We start from the raw sequence: 22,052 nt of genomic DNA, 5'->3' as shown, positions 1-22,052 counted from the left end.
TAGAGAAAGAGTTAGAGAAACTGTTTTACTACTTTTCTAAGTTTATTATTTACAATTTTATAAGTATGTTTTGTTTTAAAGATTATCAATCACTCAACTTTAGTACACGATTTTAAAAAAAAATCACATTCAAGGTAGAGATCGTGGTTACAAAGCTTGACTTTATCACTGTCTATCTACTAAGTTTCTATCTCAAAATGTCTTTTGCATTTGTAAGTGTACGGATTCTTTAAATGTTGTTTATGGTTTGTATAAATTCGTCTGCTTAAGACTTGTTATGTTACTTAGTGTTACTTCTTAGTTATAGTATTGGCAACACTGCTGATTTGTATAGTTGTTCCATGCAGTTTCTTTTATGGTAATTGTTGTGTATTATCGTATGAGTTAGTAGTCAAGTGCCAGCATATGTTGCCTAGAAGAGGACAATATTGGTTGGCTGAATGTTGTCTCTTATACTTAGAGAAAGTAGTCTAGAAGAAGATGTGACAGTTTTAGTATATTATAACTTGACCACATACACTTCAGTTTCCTCCTAGATCATTTTATCTTATTGTACATGGATTTTTCTCTAATTTGCACATAACTACTTGTGTTTTCTTTGCCTAATTTAAGTTTTACAAACTCACGGAATTATTTGTTCACAACACGTCTTGTCACAGTTAATCAAAGAAAGAATTTAATAATGGCTGTATATGCATATATATAAAGAATTTAATCACATTCAAGTGTTTCAAAAGAATGTTGGGAGTTTCTATTGCATTTTAAAAGTAAAAAAAAAAGAACCAGATTCACATTTTGAATTGGAGAGAACCCAAGAACACCATTTTAGCACAACCAGAACCAGATTCACATTTTTAATTGCAACATGTAGCAGCCAACCTGCAGCGTCAATGGTCTACACTCACTGTCGCCATCTTCTTCATGTGCTTCTGTTCAACATTTGCATTTGCTGGACATCAGTTTCTTGAAAAAAATTCCTGGCAGCAAGCCATCGATTGGACCCCTGCATGATGCACATTAAGAGTTCAAATTACAGTCTCACTCATCTGAAAGTACAGCCCGTCAAAAAACATAAACAAGGGTGTGAGGAAGCCCAGAAAGTAGCTACAAAGGAGTCTATTGATGTGTGACTTGATATGAAGCTTGAGATGCACTTGAATTAAGGGAGTTAGAGTGCGTTTAACACATCCATTTTGAAGCCCTTGTAGCAATATTCATCACTTCACTAATCACTAATGAATCAGGAGTCCTACTTTAACTAGACAAATACTATTGTTCTGTCAACCTTATTATGAGGAAACTGAAGCCTAGTCATTAGAAGTATTTGTGTATCTATGGTTTCAAGACACTCATCTTTTTCTTTTTATGGTGCGAAGTCAAACCCCAACCTTCAACAGTTATAATTTGCAACTGCCAAAAGAAAATCCATGATAAGATTGAAGAAAAATAAAGATGGCACAAATGGAGGTATTTTGGAGGACAGCCGAACAAGATCTAGTAGGAATCAATTCTTGACTGTTCTTTTCTTGTAACTGGGCGAGATACAAACCATGGAAAACGTGAAGTTATACTACTTTGGAGTAAATAACAAACATGGTGAATTACCATCAGCTGTGCATCCACAAGGGCTCCAAAGAGAAAGGCCTATCATTTCGGTTCTGAGCAGTTGCAGCGCTAGAGGGAGGTGCATGCACGGTGATTGGAAGAACCCATTCACTTTTCTCTCTTCCTTCTATCAAGAGAGGATGCTCATATCTGAAATAGTGAAGATAGAATTAAAATATATACGAAATTGCTAACAATTATTAGGATTAGGTTAGTGATAAGAAAGAACCTTCTGAAGGCATTAACAGCAATGGACATATATAGATATGTTAAATCACAAACTGACCCAAAAACAAACTTATGGATGAAGTTAATTTTTTTTTAAAAGAAACAGATTGAATATTATTATATACAAAACTAATTATTTTTCGGAAGGAAATAACATTAAATAGATTGAAAATGGGACCCTTTCTTTATTACCATATTATATCACCAATTAACCAAAAAACTAAAAATGAAGGGTGGAGGTAAATTTAATATTATATCTAACAAGATATTTCAGTAGTACTACAAAATTTTGGGTCAGTACCTGGTCCAATCCACATTCTTGGGAGTGGTAAAAAATTCAAAGCGAAGTGCCCACTGCAAAGATACATGTGGAGTGGAAAAAGACATCGGCCCATCCATGGGAATGGAGAAAAGAAAGCTTGTCTGAATCAAATCAGCAACAACCTCATAGTGATCACTTTGAACCTACAAACACAGTTCAATAAATATTAGAAAAATAACCTTGCAAAGTATATAACTGAACATACTAGCTAGGAAGCATGGGCACTAACACACGATACGACGATACCAATGTGGTGACACGCCAATTTTCAATATATGTTGTGCGTATAAACATTTGAAATATTCCATTTAAAATTGTTGGTGATATATATTTAAATTTGCCTTCAACCACCAGATTAAGCTTTTGGGTGAATTGGTGGTTTGGGTATCAGAGCAGGTGGTCCAGGAAGGTCCTGTGTTCAAACCCCTGCATAGTCGTTTCCTCCCCAGTTAAAATTGATTTCCACTTGTTGGGCCTTTCAAATATTTCAAGTCCACAAGTGAAGGGGAGTGTTGGTGATATATATTTAAATTTGCCTACAACCACCAGCTTAAGCTTTTGGATGAATGGGTGGTTTAATAAAAATCATCAAAATAATAAGTTAACAACCATCAAATTCAGGAAGATGACAATAGATAAGATGACTACTGGTCCAATGGCGTAGGTTTTAGTAATTAGCTCAACACAGCAAAAAGTTACAGAGCCACAAAATAGAATCAAAGCCAAGCCTTTTTCATATTTCCTTCATTCTTGTGTAATAATCTCTTAAAAATTTTGAGCTTGATCCTCATCACCATCATTACTAAAAACTACAGCTTCCAATTCTGATTCTTTCAAAGATAAACTAATTACTTCCAGCAATCCCTCATCTTCAAATGAATCTCTAGCAATGTCCCACATTTTCGCCTCTTCTAAAATATTCAAGAGTTTGTCTTGACAAAAAACGTAGATTGCTAAGGACATACACCAAGTCTTCTTCACATTGTGGCTCATCTTGTTCCTTCTCATGGAGTGCACAAATGATTACATACGCCAATTCCTCTCACAGCACAAGGAAGATGAAGGTTGAACAAGTAACTTCATAGCTAGTGACTTTAAAGTTGATGTAAAGGCACCATGGATGCCCACCAACTCTTCCGAGGCATATTATATGTATTGCGAATGGAATCATGTTGAGCAAACTATTAAGACATTGTAGAGCAATTGGCAAAATTCAACATTCACTTTTGTGCACTAATCCTCTAAACTAAAATATCTCTGTATACACTTGATCCTCTCTTGATACTTTTAAGTCTTTTATGTGGTGGAACTCAGGTCTAGTCTTCTTCAAGCTATTGTGCGCTATAATACCGAAATAAAATTATAAAATATAGTCAACTTTAGAGTGTGCTTAGGAATTGAAAAAATAAAACAAAGATTTAAGATGCCTTAGAGTACCTTGGAGTTGGATAATTTGCCCAACAATGGAGGGTGTTATTTTTATTCCAACGGTCAATTGAACTTTGATGCACCACCTCATAAAAAGATGACAATTCATCTACTTCTATAAATTGCCACTTTCACCTTTTTAATCATGGTGCACCCATATCACATACCAAATAGAGGAAAGGTTTGTCTGTATCACAATCTATGATCATATCACAAGTAGAAACAGTAAAAGAAAGAATAAAATCAATCTTATCCCACCAAATATCATCAAATGCCAACTCCCTTACACGTGTTGCTTTCACCATAGCATATTCTTTGTAGCATTCCCATGTATCACTGATAACCATGGTTTGCAAACCACCTTAATGAATTTAAATCTTCTAGGCATAATAATGGTAGATGCAAATTATGTTCTGCTATTGCAAGTAACTTGAAAGACATAAACTCATTTAACGTAGCACCTCACGGAATGGTTCATGATAAAGTGTTTAAACCATCAATTAATCCAAAAGCTTAAGCTATGTGTAAAGGCAAATTTAATTATATATCATCTAACAATCCTCTTCACTAGTGGGTTTGCAAATATGTGAAAGACCTAACAAGAGAAAATCAATAATAAATTGGGAGGAAACACCAAGTAGAGACTTGAACACAAGGCCTCCTTGGACCATCTAATCAAATACCATCTTAAACCATCAATCAACCCAAAAGCTTGAGTTCGTGGGTAAAGGTACATTTAATTGTATATCATCGAACAACATCAAAAAATTTAAGAATCCAGCTACACTTCGCAAAAACAAGTTGATTACTATGAGCATTTCTTGTAGCACGTACTCTATTAAGCAAGATTAAAAGTATGAACTACACATGGTTTCCAAACTATGTTGGGAAACTGTGATTCAATAATTGGCCGTGCACTTAAAATTTTGGTTATTTGAATCACATTCTAATGTCCAACTTCATTTATTACTTCTTTCATCAAATTTGCTACAAAATATTCATATTTAATACCGCTTGAGCAAAGGAATAGCAAACTCCCTAAGGGATGGGGTCCGGGGTCTTGTAGGGACGGGTCAAACTAGGGACACAAATCGAGCCCTCAAACCTGGGATTGGGTGGAGACAGAAAGGATATCCCACCCCGTTCCCACCCCAGCCCCTTATATATATATATATATATTTATTTATTTATTTATTTATTTTTATTTAAAGTATTTATTTATTTATACTTAAATGAAAAACAGTAGTTAAAAGCTACAGTTTTGTTATTTTTTTATTTCTTTTTTAAAATTTCATTTAATAACTAAATTAACTTAATTTCTTTATTACGTAGTAAATGAAAAAATTGCTAAATGAAAAACAAAGTACGAACTTCATGGATATTGTCTGTATTTTAGCCAAATAATAAAGGAAGACCGAATGACAGGACACGTCAAGAAGACCAAGAAAAAGAAATAAACTACATTATCAAAAGGCTTGACCAAAATATTCTTAGGTTACTCAAGCAAAAGAACCCGTAAGTAGCCAAAATGATGTACAAAAACCATATGAATAAAGTACGACTTTCTTCGCAACAAGAAAAAAATAAAAAAAGAGTACCTTCACAATTGTTGGAGAATTCCTCCGAGAAGGGTGGATGAAACGGCGAGATACAGTCTCTGAAGTTTCCAAAGTTATTGACAGCTGAAAAAACAAGATCTATTAATGCATCAACTAACCAAGTAAACACTTAGCAGTTGCCTGACTAATAATTCAACATTGTACTATAATTACCTCAAGGCATCTCCTCGTTCCTTCTTCATGGAAAAAGGTTAGAGTTCCACCTATCTGATTCATCAAATTTGAAGAAAAATGAAAAGAATTAACCTTTAGCAGTGGAACGGGGTTGTCTGTTGGTTGGCTCAAATATCAAGCATGTTAATTCATTTTTCCCCCTCCCTTTACGGAGGCAAGAAAAAGGCAACATAATACATCAACTAAAAAAATTGATTAATCGTGGTAGAAAAAGAACTTGCCATGTCACTAAAATAATAGGTTGAATCAGAGTTTTTTGGACAAAACCTAAGCAATACTTGGTCATCTACCCTGATATTGTAAGATCTTCCCCGAATAAAGCCTTCCGCTGCAAGATGTTTTTGCAGATAATATCATGACAACAAATAAAACTAAATGATAATCCAAACATGCCCTAACAAAATAAAATTTTCATTTTCTGGAGAGAGCAAGGCAAGGAAGTTAATGACTGACATGCTACAGGTTCAATAGTTTTAGGCCTAGGTGATGTTGCTGCCCCAGCATCATCATCTGTTGACTGATTCTTCTCAAAGTTCAACACCTGGCTGGGAGAGACAGCTGCAAATGACTTCTGAGGTGATGCAACATCTGTTTCCATAGAAAACCAAATAATTTTATTACCAAACACGTTAATCAGGACACTTTGCAAACAGAAGAAAGAAAATGTTAAGTCAAATGCGTAGAGCAAAAATATAGACCATCCATGTTAACTCACCCGCAGATTCATATAGGACCTCAGCAACAGAGACCCTAGGACGTGCAACATTAGAAGATAAACTTAATCGCTCTCCCTCAATAAAAGGAGCAATCTTTATTGAAGATCTTCCAGCAGATGACTGCAATGACAGTGAACTTCCAAATGTTCTATGAAAAGGTTCTCTCATTGGATTGTATGACGAGACAGAAGAGATCTCATCCCTTGAGCTATCATATCCTTCATCAGTGCCATCATATATATCATTTGCTCTGATCTGTAAGGTAAAGGTTGTATATTCATAAATAACAAAATTGCTATGAAAGAAATACTTCCTAAATTGCTCAGGATTTAGGACTTTAGCACAATTTTTATTGTGATTGTTGATATTGTTATTGTGATCTTCAATTTTGCAATTTTTCTTGTTCTTGTTATTTTTATTGTTATTGTTATCATTCTTGTTCTTGTTATTTTTATTGTTATTGTTCTCATTCTTGTTCTTGTTATTTTTATTGTTATTGTTCTCATTCTTGTTCTTGTTATTTTTATTGTTATTGTTCTCGTTCTTGTTTTTTTTTAAGATGAAACAAGCTATATTATTTATAATTTAATAAAAAGAGACAAAAGTTCATAGTACAAGAGAATTATACAATCAGCAAAAAGAGAGATTAGCAGACACCAAGACATTTCAAGTAGGTTGTTATTGTTCTTTTCCGAACATCACAAATATTATTCCCAGCCACTAGTTTCAAACCTTTATTGCAGCGATCGGAAATTTTCTAAACATCACATACGAAGAAAGATGATTAAAAAAATTTAATGTTTGACATCATTGTTATTCCATTATGCAGCGTTGGGAACTTTATTGGAATTTTATGGAACATTATGGATAAAATTGAAACTTTTAAAACGATAATAGCAATACGTCCATATTTTGAGAATTGAAATTTCATATTTAGGCTTTTCCATCAAATCATAACCGAAAGAAGACAATAACAAAATGAAATAATAAAACAGCATTACTTGACAGCACTGAAGCCTACTAAGTAGCATACCCAATCAGTATCACTTTCCATCTCTTTCCAAAATACATCCATTTGAAAGGCTGCAGAATGAACAACCGTTGAAAAACATTTGGAATACAAGCAAAATTATCATTCTATCAGAATAATGCTGTAGAAACCAAACAAATTTCATACTTCTAAAATAAAATTCTTGTACAGAAAAACATAAATTACAGGCAATGAATAACAAATAGCTAGTATCAATTTGGTATTCAGCAAACAGTTGTAAACATAACACATACGTCAACACTATTAAATTACTATCATTCTTGTATCTCCACAAGAACTAGAATAAACTCTCGTTTCTTTCAGGTCTCAAAAGCACCACTGATGTAATTAGAATTCTGTACTTAACATCTTAGGCTTGCTTGTACTTAGTCCTTGACTTTAGTTTTTTAATTAGAAATAAGGATTAGTTGGTAAGTTATTAACCAGCAGGTAACTGGTAACCTTGAGCACTGCACTTAGGTTGTATAATTTTATCGTTCGAGCCAAGCTCTATAAAAGCTTCTCCTCCCTCCAAATTCCAGCACAACTCTCAGAGATATTTTTTCATATGAATCTGTCTTCAGCATCGGTATTACACCAACCACAATATAACGTATAATGCAGGAGATCTGCTTATAAGATATCCTGCATAGATATGATAAAGAACGATCCAGATGCAAGTACACAGCTAACGACTTGCAGTACACCCAACCAACAGAAATATTTACAAGATAATTAATACTACAAAGAAAATTGTGTGTTTGCTAAGAAGCACGGACACTTCATACAAGAGGTGGTATCGGTGTCGAACACTTGGCGGACAAGGATTGGTCTAGACTGGTCCAGACACATGTCTGACACGACATTTTGCGTGTCCTGTTTTTTTATTATCTTTTTAATACAGACACGCTGGAAAAGAAAAATAGAGAAGAATGGGCCCAAATTTTGAAGCCCATTAACTTTCTTCTTAAAGAATATAAAAAATCACAAAACCTAAAATTTAAATTGAATATGCTCCCCTCTCGTGCACTTCACAAAATTGAGCAGCAGCACCCCATACAGCCCACTTCAAATGTTCCTGCGGTTTCCAGTGTCCAATCCTTAAAGTTCATAATTCTTTTTCTTCTTTAAATCTATCCATCATGTTTTCTTGTTTTTGAAACAGAGACAAACTTCTTTATTAATAATAAAACTCAAAGTACGAGAGAGTTATACAATGAGAGTAATAAAGAAGCCTAAAAAAAGGAAACTGGGGAATCAGAAGACTGTCAGGCTCCCAACCAAAGTATCAAATAAAATACCCAACAATGGCTAAACAAAGGTAGTACTCTGATATTCTTTATTTATGTCTAAGCCAAGATGTTTACAATCAACAATAAAGAAGGATAACAAGGAAAAGGAAATAACGAAAGAACATACCAGCACCTTTTACAAGAAGGATACCTCATACGGCTACAGCAGCCTACCCATCATAAAGATGACAAAATAAAACCTAGCTACCATCTCTCTATCAATTTTACCTTGAAGTTAGGCAAAGAGAACTCAGAATATTAAACTGGGTAGAGTTAGAATGATGAGAAAAAGACTTAGAAGAATGGGCTAGAGCTTGAATTTGGGTGCAACTAACTTCCAGTAAATCAGAATTAGCCTTTACAAACAGCTTGGAGCTGCTAGAAAAAGCTGATGAAAGAGAATGGGTAGTATTTTATGGAGAGAGACTTAATAATCAATTCATTGAAAGAAAACTTGGTAGTAGCCCATAATAGGATGAAAAAGCAAGCGAACTTACATTGGAGGGAACTGAGATTCCAAGTAGGTGATGAGGTATACTTGAAATTATGGTTGTATCGACAGATGTCTCGAGCAAAAAAAAGAAGTGAGAAACTTTCACCTAAACTCTATGGACCCTATCGAGTCATGGAAAGAATTGGAAAAGTGGCATATCGCTTAGAATTACCTTCAAGAACATGTATCCATGATGTCTTTCATGTATCCCAGCTAAAGAAAGTTGGGTCAAACCCAAAGGGTCCTAAAACTTCCCTCCATGCTAACCGAAGAGTTTGTATTGCAACTGAGGTCGGAGGCCGTTTAGGGAATCAGATGGAATAGAGAAATGGCAGCAGATGATTGGCTGGTCAAGAGGAAGGGGCTGCAGACAGTGAAGCTACGTTGGAAACGGTGCACTTAATGAATCATCAATTCCCCGCACTCCACCTTGAGGACAAGGTTTCGAGCCAACCAGTAATGTTAGACCCCCGATATTACACACATACAAGAGATGGGGCAAAAAAGGGAGTTGACATGGAATATGGCAATTTCAGGAGCTGAAGAGAGAAGAAACACTATCTGAGGGCCCACTAAATGATGGGTATTTATATGGAATGTTATGGATTAATGTTTTAGGTTTTGTTTTTCGTGAAGGCTATTGTAGGCTTCATTAGGAGAGGCTTCCATCCTTCTCGAAGGAGCTGGTTTATTGTCTTCTTGTATTTCCTTACTTTTATCTGTGCTTGACATATTGTGATACATTTTGGCTATTATTATCAATATATTGTAACAGAGTACTGTCTCTATTTACCCTTGTTGGGATTTTACTGATTTTCAGGATAGAAATCTTAACAAGCGATTAATGAAACTCCCTCATTTATGATGATATAGGCACGTGTAAACAGAAAGGCATGTACAAGGAAATGTAAAACTTGAGTTATTTAAAGTTAAAAGTATAAGAGGGCTCCACTCCGTACCTTATGCTCATAGTCGTGACTTTTTTTCCTATAGAAAACCAACTATACATAGTCATGACTCATCACTCTAATTCTTGGGGAGGTCTTGCCCAACCAAGGCCAACTCCAGGAGACCACAAGCCCTATCTCCAGCCATCCCAATTTCTTACCACTAAAAGGTCACCCCTCTTTAGTCATAAAATACCAAATACCAAATACCAAATACCAAATACCAAGCAATGATCTTCAAAAGAAAGTTCAGTTAGCCATATTGAATTATAGATCTAAAAGAAGAGTAAATTGATACTTTCTTTTATTTTGGATGTGAAGCTTCAATGAAGAGCAAATTCACAATGAGAGTGAAGAAAAGATGGCCTACACTGAAGGAGATTTAAGAAAAAACTCCAATTGATATAAACAAATATGGAATAGTAACCATGTAGATGTAAGCAAAATGCATAGCTGCTAATGTGTGCATAGGTGTGTGTGTAATTCCACAAACCACAAATGAATTTCAGATGCAAATAAATATGCAACTTGCACAACTATAACAAACAGAGAGAGGAAAGATCACCATCATTTTGACCTTCTTCCATTAGCATGCCATTAGTTTTCTGAGTGACCCACACTTGTAATGGAAGCCGAGCTTCCTAAATAAATAATAAATGAAGTTAGATAATATCTTAACCAGAAATACAGAAAACATGCATAGGGAGGAAAAGGTCAGGTACTATCCTCCAATTCTCTAGTCCAATCATAAATCCATTCAATGATTTCTTGTCTGTAATTGAAAAGTTAATTTTAACAACTATGTTTATGAAAATCATCATGGGTTCGCCTAGTGGTAAAAAGGGAGATAGTCTCAATAACTAACTAAGAAGTCATTGGTTCAATCCATGGTGGTCACCTAGCTAGGAATTAATTTCCTATGAGTTTCCTTGACACCCAAAAGTTGTAGGGTCAGATGGGTTGTCCCGTGAGATTAGTCAAGGTGCGCGTAAGCTGGCCCAGACACTCACGGATATCAAAAGAAAAAAACTATATTTATACACATAAGATTTGAAAATACAATCCACAAAAAGAAAAGAATATAAATAATCTTATGGTGAAGAAACAGAAAAAACATCCATTATCAGTGTAAAGCAATGCAGTGTAAAAAATAAAATTTAAGAACCTATGTTTATTGTTATTGATAAGAAGTACCCATTCAATGAGCACATACTTGGATGAAACACTTAGTTGGTTACAGGGATTCAAGCATGAAAGGTATGTGAGAAGATTAGTAAATGTAGTAATAGTAAGTAGGACTGAAAAAGAATTGTTCTTCTAAAAGAAAAATTGAAGTCAGAAACAAATTCCAGCTGCAGTTCACCTAATGTTTTTTTTCCCTAATGCAGTTCACCTAATGTTTATTCAATTCAAATCAAACAATGAATGCGCTCATCTTTGAAACAAGTACACAAACCATTTCTATTTGATCCTTCGGCGACTCTTTATGAGACCGACCATTTTCCTGTGATAGCCATCGTCCTAGTAACGTGCTTTTAACATAATACATATAACGAATAGTGGCACCCTTGTAAGATGGTGGTATGCAGGTAGGAAGCGTTGATCGAACCACATCTGTAATAACAACGAACATTTTCAGAATCACCATACATAACCAGAATGGTAAATTAGCAGTGAAATACAAATGAAACCTTAATATAAGACAACTTGTGTCGGATGGCTTTGCTTTTTTTTTTGAAACGGAGACAAACTTCTTTATTAATAATAATAAGAGCTCAATGGACAAGAGAATTATACAATGAGCTAAATAAAGAAGTCCAAACAAGCGAAAAAAAGAAGAATAATAGGGATCAGAAGGTGCACCCAGACATCTCAACTAGGTTGACACCCCCTTAGCACCAAAACATCATATCCCCCTTTGCTTCTAAAATCATTACTATGAAAGAGCTTTATCGTGATCTCCAAATCTAAACATAAACAGACTCAGGAATGACAACAGTACATCATATTACATACCAATCATGGGAAACCAACATGTGTAAGACATCATCATTCACAGATTTCATTGATAGTGGAACATTAGATTTTTTTAAAAAATGATACGAGTCTCACTATTATTAATTTCAAAGAAGTGCTCTGCTCTATATGCTCAGGATTCAGAATTTTCTCCTAAGAACATTGGCATTTCCAACTTCTTATACTTACTCTGATCTACTGTTGCATTGTTTCCCTCGGTCGTGACATCCATTTCTTTTATTTTTCCCTTGAGTTTCATAATAGACCCATCAGATATACCAGGTTCTTCTCTTTTATTATAACTATGGCTCTCTCTCATCTCATCCGCCATTCTATCCATGGATTTTTTCATTTCCAACATCACTTCCTTCAGTCCCATGATTTCCTTTTTCGTACCCTCAACTATTTCTTCCATCTATCGTTGAGTCATTGAACGCGTAATAACCCCAGTTTCAAGGCTTTGATACCAGTTGTTAGGATATTAACAAGAATAAAAAAAATATCCCAACCGAAAGGCTTAAAATAGAGGCGGCACTCTGCTGATGTATATATAAGCCAAAGATGATAACAAGTCACAGTATGATGATAATAAAGTAAACCAACAACAAGAAAAACATACCAGCTCTGTCACGGTGAACTGGGAAATCCCTCAGGCCACAGCAGCCTTTACACTCCAAAGATGGAAATAAAATAACCTAGCTACCCAATCCCTATAAAGGTCTATATATACCTCTCCTATCTTTCCTCCCCGTAGGCCCCACCTGCACATTCTTTTTCAAATTATTCCTTCATCATTAAATGTTTGTTCATTTACCTTCTTACCCCTCCTTTTGTAAATATGAATAATAGGAGGCGTTACAGAACCTAAGCAAACAAAGTACAAGCTTGGAACAAAATTGTATAAAGCATAGTAATGGTCAAATGCTTCAAGCCTATTACTATGCTTCCTCAAGAAATCAAAATGCTTCAAGCCCCACTGCATTTACAACATATTCTCAAAAACTCCAAGGCTCTTCTTGGTATTTAGACAAAGGTGCAAGTAATCATGTTGCCTTTAAACTTCAAAAACTAACCCTAGAGGGCAAAAATTCAGGGGAAAAAACTATTGTGGCTGGAGATGGAACAAAATTACCAATTGTTGGCTTGGGTACCACTTATTTGCGAAGTAAAGGGATACTTGTGATACTGAAAGACATTCTTTATGTCCCCTCATGAAAAAGAATCTGATTATTGTTTCTAAATTGACTCAAGATAATGATGTGATTGTTGAATTTCATATTTGTTCAGCCTTGTTAAGGGACAAGGAAATCCAAGAAGGTATGGCCAGTAGGCATGCTTGATCATGAACTAACATTTTGGAAGAAACCTCATCAAAAGTCTCATCCAGTCTCTTGGTTAATGAAGAAGTTGCTCAAGTTATCTACTTAGGACTTCGGATAAACTACTGACTTGAAGACCCCTGGTTCAGTTTCAATCCTTTTGCAAATTTGACAACTAAAATTGGCTATGTATTTCTCTTGTACAAAGACTTGGTCATCCATACCCTAGAATCTTAAGTCAAATCTTGAAAATATGTAATGCTTCTGTTAAGAGTAATAAAAGACTTATTTTTGAGAGCCAACTGTGGCAAATCTCATAAGACTTTCGTTCAACCATTGTCCCCATTAGGCATATTAAGAAGGAACTCTTTGATCATAACACTAGTGTCACCATGACGAGCATACATGATACCAAACGTTGGGTAGAAAGAATCCCAAACACAAACTCACAATGTTATTTGGTAGAGTTAGTGGACTTGGCCCATAGGAAGATTACGGGAGATTTGCCCTAAATATCTTTCCTTTTTTATCTCTTTTGTATTAGTCTATTTATTCCCCCCTCCTCTTGTACCTACTGTATTCATTAGAGAATAATGAGAACAAAATATTGTGGTTTTTCTGTCGGTACTCAGGTTTCCACGTAAGTCAGTGTTTTGTTGGTTTATAGCTCACAATATGGTACCAGAGCAAGGTAACAACAAAACTCTAGACACTCGTTTACGAGAAGCCCAAATAGAAACAAAAGTTGCCATTGCCGCCATGGAAAATCTCTTCCATCAGATACAGAGGATGTTGGCAATCAGTTTAGGGCCACCCTCGGAGTAAGCCGCACAACGACGGAGCTCACGCGCTACAAGCCTTTGCCCACACACTGCCATCAGATACCTTTAGAAACGATCTGATCTTCTTCCCTCCTTCATCCCAAGTCCAGCTGCCAAACCCTTCTAGCCACTGCCTTTTCATGTCTGCATGTCTTACAACAGTAGCATATCCATGGTTTCAGGAATGATCGAGGGTGTACTCAGTCTGGTTTTGAAGTTGGTGAATCCTCAACATAGTCCAAATCGACCAATCTACCAATGTATTCAAAGAACTCAGTAACTTTGTTCCCTAATCTGCCTTCAAATTATATAACTGGATCTCTGGGATCATCTACAAGGAATTTTCCAGGGAGAAACTAAATGGCCAAAGTTATTGTTCATGGTCCCAATAGAACAAGATGTTCCTCGAGGATCACCACTAGTTCGGGTTTCTGACAGGAGAGACTATCCGTCTCCATTGGGTGATGCCTTGGAACGACTCTGGAAAGGGGAGGACTCACTCATTCGCTCTATGCTGATTAATAGCATGAAACCACAAATCGGCAAGCCTTGACTGGACACAGATGTTGCAAAAGATTTGTGGGATACAACTTAGGCACTTTACTCGAAGCGTCAGAATGCCTCTCGATTGTACACACCGAGAAAACAGGTCCACGATTGCAAACAAGAGACCCCAAAATGTGACTTACTATTTCAATAAGATCTCCCTTCTCTGGCATTCTGATGAATTTGTGCAAGGAGAGTTTGGGACATGCCATATGACAGTATACAATTGGCTAAACTTGAAGAAGCTTACCATATTTATGATTTCCTTGCAGGACTTAATCCTAAGTTTGATATTGTTTGTGGTCATATACTCAAACAGAGACCACTTCCCTCCTTAATGGAAGTGTGTTTTGAAGTCCGTCTTGAAGAAGACTGTTTGAATGCCATGGGTATACTAACTACCCCTGCCACTGACTCAGCTGCCTTTAGTGCCTGATCCTCGACCCATGATAATTAGAAGAATAGTAGAAAACCAATCCATGTATGTAAGCACGACAAGAAATAGTGGCACACCAAGGATAAGTGTTGGAAACTCCACGGTCATCCCACAGAAGGTAAGAAACGATCCTTCGACGAGAAACAAAACTCAGGGCATGCCTCCACTAGTGAGACTACCACTGCCAGCACCTCTCAGTCGACTGGCCTTACTGCAAGCCAGACCAACACTCCTACTCTGAGCATCATTGCTCAGTCAGGTACATCTCAGTCCCTTGGCCTTATTAGTGTAGATAGAAGAATCCCTAGATTTTAGATTCGGGGGACTACAGATCGCTTGACAAGTTCTTTGAAGCCATTTTTATCTCTTATACCCTTGTGCTGTAAATCTAGGGATTAAGTCCTTCAGACACTCTAGAGCATTTAGAGTCCTTCCAACATTCTTCCATTCTGGACATTGTGGATATTTTTCGATATTATGGTAGTATCAAGGCTTGTTGTAAAAGTTATAAACTAAGGAGAGAGATTATCATAGGAAACATAGTTACAAATGGGTATATTTTGTACAAGACATAGTACATTTTCTCAATGCAATGGGAATGTCCATAGAGGGATTGTATTTATCAAGTTTCGCCGTATGACCCTCTTCAACTTCACTATTACTGATTTCTACTCTGACCTCTGTCTTATTACCATTGTCCTTTTCTTCCACATTCAAGAACAACAACATCACACCAGTCATTCTCACTCATCTTATTATCAGCACAAGGTTCAATAGGGTTTTCCATACCTTGATCTCGAGGAGGTTTAGAGTCTTGGACTGGAGCCAGCTGACTAGGAGACTCAATTTCCTTTATGACATTCATCCTGTAGAACGTTTTTTCAGTGAGTAGGACTATGGAATGAGGATTGGAATCAGACACAATACTAGGAGTAGGTTCAATAAACTCTAAGGTACAGTTAAACTCTTCACTCACACTCTTCCCCGGAATATGGCTAACATGAAAGAAGAGTTGGTCTTCACAGAAAGCAACAAATATAGTGATAAAGTATTTTCTGGAAGGCAGATGAAAACCATTTATAACCGTGTTGATGAAGGGGATACCCAACAAACACAGATGCCTGAGCCTTAGGGGTAAATTAGGTCTGATTAGGGCCGAAATTATAGACATATGTGGTACACATAAACACACGAAGCGGAACCTCAGAAATTAGATAGGTAGAAGGGTAGGACTCCTTAAGACAATCAAAGGGAGTCTAAAGGTGGAGGACATGAGAAGGCATTCGATTGATTAAATAAGTTGTTGTAAGAATGGCATCTCCCCACAGGTATCAAGGAAGGGAAGTAGATAGCATTAGAGACCGAGCTACTTCCAGAAGATGACGGTTATTGCACTTGGCCATCCCATTTTGTTGAAGAGTGTAAGCGCATGAACTTTGGTGAACAATCCCCTTGGAGGCTAGGAACTCACTAAGATTATGGTTTTGAAATTCTCGCCCATTATCACTCCGAAGAATTTCAATTTTCGTATTGAATTTGTTTCAATGGTGTGATAGAAGTTTTGGAAAACAGAAAAAAACCTCAAATTTATCTTATACCATAGTGTCCTGAATGGAAGAATGCTTGAATGGACTTTATATTTCACACTACTCTAGAGTGTCCTGAATGGAAGAATGTTGGAACAGATGACCGAGACAAGTATGTTGGGATGTCGTTCTGCCGACACTCCTATTGAATTCAACTGTAAACTAGAAAACTCAAGTGATCAAGTTCCAGTTGATAAAGAACAATATCAACGCTTTGTGGGTAAATTGATTTACTTATCTCATACTCGTCCTAATATTTCCATTGTTGTGAGTTTTGTCAATCAGTTTATGTAGGCTCCCTATGTCACATGGAAGTTGTCAACAAAATCCTTGTCAATAAAATCCTAAGATACTTGAAAACAACACCTAGTAAAGAGTTGATGTTCAGAAAAACAAACAAAAAGGCCATTGAGGCCTATACTGACTCAGACTGAGCAAGATCTGTTGTTGACAGAAAATCAACCTCCAATTATTGTACTTTTGTACGGGGCAATCTATTAACTTGGAGAAGTAAGAAGCAAAGTGTTGTGGTCAGAGCACTGTTAAGGCCAGACACCGAACTATGAGTTTGGAAATATGTGAGGAAATCTCGCTCCAAAAAGTTCTGTCTAATTTTCATTAGGAGTGTGAGACACCAATGAAGCTATTCTATGATAATAAAGCTACCATTAGCATCGCTAACAACTCAGTTTAACATGATAGAACCAAACATATTGAGATTGATCGGCATTTCATCAAAAAAAGACTTGACAGTGGGAGCATATGCATTTCGTACATTCCTTCAAGCCAACAGATTGCTAATGTTCTCACCAAGAGGCTTCTCATACCAAACTTCGACCTTTGAGTTAGAAAGTTGGGAATCATTGATATTTACATCCCAAATTGAGCGAGAGTGTTGGAGTTAGTGGGTTTGGCCCATATGGAGATTATGGGTGAAATGTCATAAATATCTTTTCTTTTTTATCTCATTGTATTATTCTATTTATTCCCCTCTCTTGTACCTATCGTGTTCTTCAAAAAAATAACAAGTAACAAAATGTTGTGGTTTTCCACCTGATACTCAGGTTTCCACGCAAGTCAGTGTTTCGTTGGTTTATCGCTTTCAATATTATAGAATATGGTTCAGGTCTTCCTCCACCTTTTGACAAAGAATACAACAAAAAGGACCAACAAACAGTGTCATCTTCCTTACAAGCTAATTCATCACGTTAGCACGAGCGTGTAAAACTTTTAAAGTAGAGAACCTCATTTTTCGTCGTGTTAGCAACAAAAAGACCAACACTCCTAATGGAGAAGAACCAACCAAACTACAGGAGCAGAAGAAAAAAAAAAACTTCCACGAGAATCCCTCCAAAAGATTCGAGCTCCAAATCCTAACCATCCTCTCTCCCACAAATAAAGGGTAACCCTCAAGTAAAGAAAGAAAAATAGTCACTTTCGTCACTTCTCTATTGAAAAGAGAGCAAGAAAATCTGAAAGAAAAGAACAAAAACTCCTAGGGTTGGAATTAGTCTTGCTCTTTAAGCTCAAGCTCGTATCTTTGCATTATTAGTGGGATGCCTTTCATGGTACCACATATCTCATCAATCATTATCATCACCCATGATTCACAATCAAAGTCCTTGCAAAACTTTTCACCAACTCAAAACCTTTGCCAAACTTGTTAATTGCTACCCTTGTTTGAGGCCCTTTCAACATCAGAAGGTCGATTCTTGTCTACTTACAATTACAATGATGTGCGTCCATTGGCTACAATAATCACTACAAGGGCTATTATTGTCTTACCCCAATGGAAGAATTTGCCTCTCGCCATGGTTATTTCAATGACAATGAGTTTCCTTACATTAAAATTATTCTCCAATGACCCCAATACTTTACCTACCACCACTAATATTATCCTATCTTTGGCTTCCTCTACCACCCACTTTCCCAACTAAAATTCATCTCGACCTCTCCTCTGTCACCACATTAACCTTGTCATCACCTCCCAATCAATATATTAGCACACTTCCCCTTTAATTCTACATGTCCATTGTCCAAGTTACCTTTGTCCCTTTCCTCATCCACCTTCAATCCTTCTTTCCTCCACCCTCCCCTTAATGCTCATCCCATGGTCACCTGTGCTAAGTCTGGCATTGTCAAGCAGCAACAATTTTTTGGTGGACTCACTCAACTTACCCTCCTGTTGATTGGTCTCAAGTGGAATCTTAACTTTTTTTTTATAGACAACTTTTATTGAGAAAAAATAAACAAATACAAGGGGGCATACAACAAAATACCCCAACTAAAGGAAGAGGATTAAGGCGCTATGTAGATGTCAACTTAGTTGAGATGCTTTTAATGTCAACAAATTGAATCAATTAAATCAAGAACCCACTCTTCTTCACTAGTGTGCTCTCAAATGTATCATTCGTTATTTACGGAATTCTTCAAACTTCATCCTCATCTTGTCCTCTGCTTTTCAAGATTTCCAATGTAAACTGGGCATCTTTTCCAGATGATTGCAAGTTGGCAGGAGGCTATTGTGTCTTTCTTTGTTCCCCTTCACTTTCATGAACTTCTGAAAAGCAAGCAATCGTTGCTCACCCTAGAACTAAATCAGATTAGTGTGCTATCTGCCATGTTGCTCGTGAATAGCTGTGGGTTCAGATTATTCTTCATGCTCTTTGTGTAAACCTCTGTTCTCCCTCAACTACATAGTATTATAACATTTTTTCTATAGCCATTACTTGCAATCTGATTCATCATGCTTGCACCAAGCAAATAAAAATTGATGCTCACTTCATTTGTAATCAAGATCTTTCCTATAAGCTCGTTGTCCAGTATATTTATTCTCCATATCAACTAGTTGATTGTCTAACTAAACATTACCTCCTTATTTGGTGCTTCATGACAAACCTCCGACTTCGATTCCCTCCCTTGCCTCGTTTGAGAGGGGTTGTTTAGACAATTATGTTTTGTCTCTGTACATCATTTCTCAATTTTGTATTTATCATCTTCCATGCTCGACTTTCTTCAGCATTTATTTGCATTAGGTATTGTAGTCTACTTCTTTATTTGTACTTCCTAAGTTTTTGATAAGTTCAATTTTCCTTCATTTTTTTCTTCATTGATTGTATATTTAAGAGGCTCGACCTCTGCTTGAAAATTGAGTTTTCAATCAATAATATTGGAAGAGAGCATTTACTCTTTCTCAAAAAATCCGGACCCTATGAATCAAACTAAAGGAACAACAGTCCCAGGATGTGAAATGTGTAATATTCAAGTGAACGGCATGCATATCAACAACTGAGGTACAGAAATGTTGTGCATACAACAACATGGGCTTACATGACTTCATAGCCCCCGAAGATATTATCTGACTTGAAACTATTGATTGTACCGAGCAGTCCATGAAAATGTGTTCACCTGACAAAACAAAGGACATGAAATTGAACTACATCAGCTAGGAAAACCGATGCAATTTTTGAAAAGACAGTAGATGAATAAGTAAAAATTTTGCAGAACCATGCAAATTCTACAAAGTGACAAGTACTGGTTTCCTTTCATTACTCCAAAAAGGAATACTGCCTTAGAATGAAAAGTCCCTCTGTCAAATAGAGAGTTTACTGGAAACATTACAAAACGTAACAGAATAAAAGCTAATAACAAATTTGACGAATAACAATCACACATTACACAAGGAGAAGGCAACGGTTGAGAAAAATATCATATAAAATGGACTTGGAACCTCTCCGTTGTTTGGATCCAGGAATTGGCTTCTGAGTGCTAAACCACTGAGCATCCAACTTATGGAGCCCAATAATCTCAAAACGAAGTCGTTCGATCAAAAGAGAGCAGTCCAATTGAGGGACAGAGGAACAAATTTCAATAGTAACAACAACCGGATCGCCAGGCCGATACACATCTTTATCAGAACGAAGTTTCAGGCCAGGAAAAAACTCGCTCTTCGCTGACTTCTCGACCTTATCAGCAGCAGCAGCACCGGTTCCAAAAATGGAAAACCTAGATCCAAACATTGGCCTCTGCTTGAGATGCCACTTTTCCACTTCCTATACGTCTTTTTTGAGAGTTTCAGGGAAATTCACGCGCTGTTCGTGGGTTCAAAGGCTGACGTCCCACGTTACAGAATAGACGTTGGAACCCTCGAGTCGCCGTGGGTCTACACCACAGTCGCCGGAGAACGCAAGGAACCCACGCCCTCTCTCAAATCGAACGCTTCAGCTTCGGTCACCTGGGTGTGTCACCGCTTGCGTTGGAAGAAGTTGTTGAAGAAGTTGGGTCGCCGTAAGGGTCGTGATGTCGTCAGAGCGTCACCGGATTAGAGACGCGCAAGAGGAGGTCGAGGACGAGATAATGACTTCTTTGTTCCTTTTTTTTTTTTTTTTTTCTTTACGGCCATAGAACGGAGTTTGAATTTCCAAGGAAGGAAAATTTGTTGGGATGACCCATTTGGCCTGCACAATTTGCAAAATGACCCCTTTTGAAAAATAATGTAAAATAACATTTAACATTAGCTTAAGCACTCTTCTTACATTTAACCATACCATTTTCTTTTTTTAAAAAATGTAAATTGACCCTTGAAGGATGTAAAGCATTTGTATGAGCGGTACGTAGAGTGAGAGTTTGAAATCAAAGACGAGTGAGAGAGAGCATTACACACAGAAGGATGTATGTAAAGCGAGAGGTAATGAGAGATAGCGTGAGAGGAGACAACGAGACAGAGTTCAAGCAACGCATTAAGATGGTGAGACATGTTAGAAAGTGAGACATAGATAGTGAGAGTCTTTGAATAGGCAAGACATTGAGAGATCTAGGTAGCGAGACATAGTGTACTATGTTCAATTTTTGTTACAAATTAATGACAAATGTTATTTTTCTTTGTAGATGAGATAAAAGTGTCTACTTGTTGGATATTTGTTGGATATGAAGAGGATTGGGATGAGAACCAAAGTTTGCATATTAGAGACACATGTTGACAGGAATTTTATGCCTATAACATTGAATTATGAAGAAATTAAAACCCACATCTAGAATATTACAAATGTTGTTAGCAGACTTCGACATAGTACTAAGAGTTAAATATAAGCTTGACTTTGAAGCTCCTCCACAGTGACAATGATGGTGGTGTGTTTCTTCTTTTTAGAGATGATTGATACCTTCTAAAAAATACAAGCTTTTATAGTCTTTTAGATAGAATAATGAAGTCTCAACACTAGAAAAAGGAAGAAAACGCGTAATTAAACTGATGAAATAAGACATTTATGCGTTACAAGTAGAAAAATAGTTTTATGTCTTAATGTAGGTTTTCAGGGGGAAAAGAGAAGAGTAGTTGAGCAATAAACATTAGAAGAGGAGACATGCGACCACCATGCAATCATAAGCATGAAGCTAGTGATTCACATCGCTAGAAGACAAAATGGTTGGTGAGAATGTTAGAAAATGATGAAAGGGACGTTTGTGGCGCAGAATAA

At 36.6% G+C, this 22,052-nt stretch overlaps 1 protein-coding gene across 2 annotated transcripts; it reads right to left on the bottom strand.

Annotated features, from left to right (window-relative positions):
- Window positions 1-672: 672 nt before the first annotated feature.
- LOC101218523 lies at window positions 673-21,038 on the bottom strand. Of its 2 annotated transcripts, none has more exons than XM_011655060.2 (13): window positions 20,309-21,036; window positions 19,909-19,986; window positions 11,311-11,468; window positions 10,420-10,495; window positions 7,126-7,175; window positions 6,092-6,347; window positions 5,830-5,964; window positions 5,598-5,704; window positions 5,356-5,409; window positions 5,182-5,265; window positions 2,135-2,298; window positions 1,606-1,755; window positions 673-1,003 (listed from the first exon to the last, which is right to left on the bottom strand). In XM_011655060.2, exons 1-12 carry the CDS (start codon window positions 20,595-20,597, stop codon window positions 1,608-1,610), a joined length of 1,599 nt encoding a protein of 532 aa, XP_011653362.1. In that variant the 5' UTR covers window positions 20,598-21,036; the 3' UTR covers window positions 673-1,003; window positions 1,606-1,607. The 2 variants fall into 2 exon arrangements, with proteins under 2 accessions (XP_011653362.1, XP_031739927.1); XM_031884067.1 differs by lacking the exon at window positions 673-1,003 and adding an exon at window positions 1,020-1,410 and having other exon boundaries at window positions 20,309-21,038.
- Window positions 21,039-22,052: the final 1,014 nt, after the last annotated feature.

Source organism: Cucumis sativus, chromosome 4 (genome assembly GCF_000004075.3).
Source record: "Cucumis sativus cultivar 9930 chromosome 4, Cucumber_9930_V3, whole genome shotgun sequence".
Taxonomy (NCBI): Eukaryota; Viridiplantae; Streptophyta; class Magnoliopsida; order Cucurbitales; family Cucurbitaceae; genus Cucumis; species Cucumis sativus.
Note: the sequence above shows the minus strand (reverse complement) of the source record. Positions and strands in the feature narration are given on the sequence as shown.

What these genes read in the sequence shown, in the direction of transcription:
- LOC101218523 (XM_031884067.1), bottom strand. Translation starts at nt 20,597, where the DNA reads ATGTTTGGATCTAGGTTTTCCATTTTTGGAACCGGTGCTGCTGCTGCT. An exon ending in GGTCCTATATGAATCTGCGG is followed by an intron (nt 5,965 to 6,091) that starts GTGAGTTAACAT and finishes CTATGGAAACAG; the next exon opens with ATGTTGCATCACCTCAGAAG. An exon ending in AAGAATGTGGATTGGACCAG is followed by an intron (nt 1,756 to 2,134) that starts GTACTGACCCAA and finishes TCACTATTTCAG; the next exon opens with ATATGAGCATCCTCTCTTGA.